Source organism: Papio anubis, chromosome 11 (genome assembly GCF_008728515.1).
Source record: "Papio anubis isolate 15944 chromosome 11, Panubis1.0, whole genome shotgun sequence".
NCBI lineage: Eukaryota > Metazoa > Chordata > Mammalia > Primates > Cercopithecidae > Papio > Papio anubis.
Genome location: NC_044986.1, coordinates 103,888,762 through 103,894,302, shown reverse-complemented (window position 1 = coordinate 103,894,302; position 5,541 = coordinate 103,888,762). Strand labels below are relative to the sequence as shown.

At 38.3% G+C, this 5,541-nt stretch overlaps 1 protein-coding gene across 1 annotated transcript; it reads right to left on the bottom strand.

Moving 5' to 3' along the window:
• Positions 1-1,442: 1,442 nt before the first annotated feature.
• On the bottom strand, positions 1,443-2,967 carry EBLN1 (endogenous Bornavirus like nucleoprotein 1; the record flags this gene model as incomplete). The annotated part of the gene is given in 2 exon segments (XM_003919604.5): positions 1,443-2,301; positions 2,304-2,967. Coding segments are annotated over 2 exon segments (1,119 nt in total), but the record flags the coding sequence as incomplete, so codon positions are not given.
• Between the last annotated feature and the right edge of the window lie 2,574 nt (positions 2,968-5,541).

Genomic DNA, 5,541 nt, shown 5'->3' with positions numbered 1-5,541 from the left:
AATTAGCACACAATAATTGGTAAGCATAGAGTTGGAGAAATTTCACCAGTTTTTGACTCATACGATGGCAACCACTGTCTCACAGCTAACTCTAGCCACGTTTTTTACCCTCCAATAGAAAATAATGAATTTCCCTCTTAAAATGAGAGAGAATAATAAAAATTCAGAAATTGATGTAGCAAGTTTCTGCCTTATTGGTTGTCTTTTTAAATCTGGGAACTGACTGGTTTTTAATCCAAGTCATCTATTGTTAGGGAAAGAAAATCTTGGCAAGTTGTTGAATCTTTTAAAAGTCATAAGGGGAACGTGTTTACTGTCTGTGACAGTGGTTCTCAACAATGTCTGATTTAACAACTCTTTTTTATAAGGATTATGCTGTAATGACTCCCTTTGATAGCCTATTTTATCTACCGAGTGAAATAAACCATCCTAAACAGCAATATATGACTTCTCATGATTCTGTGGGTTGACTGGGCAGTTCTGCTTGACAAAGTAACAGCAGCTGGGGCTCTGGGCCCCTAAGAAGTCAAAGTGGCCTCACTCACATAACTGAGCTGGCACTGGCTGCTAATCCAGAGCTCAGCTGGGGCTGCTGGCCTAGGACCACCCTTTTCTTCAGGTCAACCTCTCATGTGGCTTCTCGGGCTTCCTGGTAGCATGGCAGCAAGGTTCAAAGAAAGAGCATTCCTGGAAGCAAAGGTGGAAGCTGCAAGCCTCTTAAGGCCAAGCCCCAAACTGACACAACATTATTTCACTGCATTCTATTGCCAAAACAGGTCACAGGACCAGCCCACATTCAAGGAAAGGGAAAACAGATCCCACCTCTTGATGTTGAAATGGCGGTTATATTCGATGTACATGTGGGGCGGGCGCGGTGGATCACACCTGTAATCCCAGCACTTTAGGAGGCCGAGGAGTTCGAGACCAACCTGGGCAATACAAAAAATTAGCTGGGCGTGCGTCTGTAGTCCCAGCTTTTTGGGAGACTGAAGCGCGAGAATCGCTTGAGCCTGGGAGGCGGAAGTTGCAGTGAGCAGAGATCGCGCCACCGCACACCTGGCTTGGTCTGCAGAAAGAAAATAGATGTGGAATGGGAGATATTGCTATGGCCACCTTTGGAAACATAATCCATTACATATTTGGGAATGAAATTCCTGGGTGATATAATCTAACTACATAAACAATGTTTTAGAAATGAAAATAGCATCTCAACAGTTTAACAGAGAACTAAAAGGAAAATAATTCACACCATGTATTTCAATATGTAAATGCTCAGATATGACTACACTACAAGATCCATTAAAATAGCCAGATCCTTGCACTGACTTAATGATTACATTTTGATTTAAGAAAAGATAATAACTCATTCCATAAAAGAGATCTCCTGAAATGAACAGAGGTACAGGAGAACACCAGAACTATAACAAAAAATTGTGCTAGGATAAATAATGCATCAGATTTATTTCAACATAATTATAAAAAATCATCAAGACAAATTAGAGAAGAAATACAATAATCTTAAAAACGATCTGGGCCTTATCTATAAAGAATAAAATTTAAAAACGCATGTGACTACAGAAAACATTTCAATTATTTCAAAATTCTACCACATGTCAAAGCATATTCTTAGCCTCCAGTACTTAAAAAGACTTTGGAGATCACATCTTTCAGTGGCCAGAGAATATTGGATGGATTCTTTTAAAGAAGTAAATAAAAGATTATAGAGAAGTTACAATAGATGTCAGAGACATATCAGACCAAGATTGAAAACAATAGATAATTTTAGAATGTGATTTTCACATAATTTCTTTTTATATGTAAATACAAGGATTAGTTCACGTATTTGTTAGTCAAATCCCGAACTCCCGTACCCGCGAAGGATGTTAAGTGTATATGGATCCATGTCACTTCCTCTGGAGATTTTCCGAGCAGATGTCATTCAAACTAGAGGGAGTGTAATAGTTGATCCTGGTATAAAGTCAAGGGCTTCAAATCCAGAAAATGTGGGATTCCTTCTTTTGGCCCAGTAGTTTGCTGCTGTTGCTAGGTTTGGGAACATTCGTGGTGATAGCTCCCCAATAACAGGGTGGCGAAGTACACCCCCAAATTCAAAGAAATCTCCAAGTGCCCTTTTAACCAGTGCTTTCTTCTGCTCAAAAACTGGAATCTCAGACACAACAGCAGGTAAAGCAATGGAACCATCCATGCACTGATCCAGGAACATTCCCACAGTGTAGTAGGTCGTCATCTGTGCTTTGCTGGCAACTACTTTAACTTGATCAAGTAGCTCACATGCAGGGATTCAAATTCTCTGAATAGAAATGTGAACATTAATCCTCCAACCCATGGTCTTGAGTTGATCCAATATATAGCTGGCCCTGCATTATAGTTAATTAATAAATCAGCACTTTTACCATGCAAATGTCTTCCAATGGATATCATCATTGCCTTGAATTGTCTCTGTACTTGGAGGCTGTTGGTGCATATCGGGTCACTCGATCCAGCAGCAACGCCTATCAGAAGATCACAGCAGTGACGGAGAATTGATGACATCTCAAGGGCAGTGAAGTTAGGCATAACATCTTCGAATTTGCTAGCATAAAGAGTATCTGTTTCCTTGTTCTCATTCCCAATCACAATATTAGACCTTTTGCTCACACCAACACTGAGTAGTGCCTTGCGTAATCCATCGAATATAAAACACAAAAATACTAAGCTTGGGGTTGTAAGGTGAAAATGAGATCTGTGTGCTGGGTCTAGCATAGACTTTCTTGCTTTTTCAATGTCCTTGACATCTCCAATGCCAGGTTGGGGCTCCAATGCATCTGCTGGATACTGTCTGCTCTTCCCAGAGAGCTCAAATCTCCCTTGAAAGTAATGGAAGCTGCTCCCATCCATTGTATTGTCTTGTGAGCTGCTGGTCTGTGGGTTCTTTCTTGGGCGGGATATTGTGGGTGATTGTGATTTTCACACAATTTTGTATTGCATTAAAAAAATACAGAGAATGGCAATAATACAAAATATTTTTAAAATAATATTTATTAATGTATTGTGACTTCTGTATTTCATTTACTTCTTAGTAATATTCAGTTTTTTAGTCTAGTAATTTCCAAATCTCCTCAATTACACAACATAATTTTGATTTTTCTTGCTTTTGCAATAAATGTGCAGCTGCATTAAAATCCTTTCCCCTGTAAACTGTGAACACCAGAGCTATGCCAACAGAGAGACGAGTCAACCACTGATTTCGAGCACAAAATTTAAGGGTTCCTTAAATTTAAACTCAATCATCAAGATCAGTAATATTGTAACGTCAACCTTTAAAACATCAAATTAATGCCAATAAAACCCCCTATAATGAACAAAACAAAACTTCTAACAAAGCCAGGATCCACAGAAAGAGTAAGTTGTTTGATGGTTCTTATGCAATATCTTTATGTCGTTTAAGCTTTCCTCTACATAAGGACTTTTTCCTAAGTAAGGAGCTTTTTTGTGTAGCTTATTTTAAAACTTTTCGATATTCCTTCACACAGAAGGCTGCTGACTTAGATCTGTATTAAAAGTACTACTGCCATATTTGTCATAGGATATTGTTCAGGGCATCTTTTGAAACTAGCAGGGCCGGAACATTTTTCATTGTGCAGAACCAAATCAAGCTTTGGGGCCATCAGGCAAACCTGGTCCCCTCCTCTAAGTGTCAGTGATACCCTATATCAAATTATTGTGTCAACCCCAGAATGCCCTCATGGATTTCCAAACTCGCTGGCCAAGTGCGTGCTGCCCAGAGCAGCTGGAGATAACACTGGAAAGGGAATGGAATCAAAGGAACATAGGTTGTACAGGTCTTTTGAAAACTGTCTTGGACATACATCTAAGGTTGATTTGAATTTTAATTAAGTCTCACTTAAAGGCTCTCTGGGGTTTTTAAAAATTAAAGTGCTTTTAAGATATAATATTGCATGCCCTGCTTTAAAACCTAGACAGTGATAAAAGCTTAAAGCTGACACAATCACCATGCTAATCACAATATTCCATGCAGAAGTTCTCCACTGGAAGGGATAGAACATTACACGGTCATTCATTTCTTTCTTTTCTCGCCTCTTAATGCAATGAAAGGTTATTATGTTTTGTCATGTTTTTAACTGTCTTGTTCCAACTATAGGCTTTTGATCTGGGTGGTATGTTGTGCATCTCAATAAATATTTTTCTTTGCCTTAATTCACAGTAATCCATTTTTATTCCTCAAAAGTCCATTTGGAGGTGGAAAAAGGTGAGATTTATGAAAAGAAATGTTCAAAACCTCCACACACTTGAAAACATCCTAAACCTTCATGGATTTTTCTGTGGTTCCCAATTCCGAAAGCACATATAAAGTATAGGGTTTTTGTTATTTCCTTATGTTTAGACAAAGACAAAATCTAATAGGTATTAAATCATGTTAACAAAAACCAATTTTTTTTTAGACAGGGTCTTATTTTATCACCCAGGCTGGAGTGCAGTGGCGCAATCTCTGCTCACAGCAGCCTCGACCTCCCTGTTCAAGTGATCCTCCTGCCCCACCCCACAAAGTAGCTGAGACTACAGGTACTTGCCACTATGCTCATCTAATTTTTGTTTGTTTTCTGTAGAGGCGGAGTTTTGTCACTTTCCCCAGGATGGTCTCTAACTCCTGACCTCAAGTAATCCGGCCTCATCCCACCCCATCGCCACCGCCTCCCAAAGTGCTGGGATTACAGGTATGAGCCACTGCACCTGGCCTGAAAACAATTTAAGGTGAGCCTGTGAGCTTTTCCCTCCACCTTTTTGGTGTGCTAATTAAATCACTTAAAGCTGCTTGTGTTTTACCACGTCCCTTCTTAATCCCATGTCTCAAACATTTAGTTAATATGCAACTAAACTTAACTAGCAGTTATAATCACAATTATCTGAGAATTCTTTATTGTGAATAGGTATCTTCGGTTATTAAAACCAAAGGTCTTAACTAAAAACGTCCCCGTATTCTTGATTATTTGGATAATTAGGGACTAGGGTTGGTGTTCTCAGTGCCATAAACCACAATGTGTTGCATACCTCTAAAGCACTTGGTGGGATGCTTTGGGTACTACAGGATTTTGTGAGTTTTCCAAAATATGTATCAGCTACACAGGTGACAGTTAATTTAACTAATAAGTTGAACTGTCCATTCTTCTGTTGTCCTACAATCTCTATATTAGAATTCAAAAACATCGAAGAGTAAAACAGAAATGATAAATGATGTATCTTCTGAAATTTCTAAAATATGCAATTTTCAAATGACCTGTGAAAATTAGATCCCTTATCTTATAAAATGCTGTAGTAGTAGTAGGATACATATACTAAACAACCTTTCTAATATTTTTTGTTTTGTAAATAGAATAAATCCCTAGCGAGACTCTTTAAATCTAGTCATTAACTTATGTTCAGGACTATTTAATTAGGAAGCTTTTCTTCTCATTTGGCTATTTTTGATCCAAGAAACCAGGTCAAATACATAGTTTCTTGAATAATTTCTAGAATGAAAAC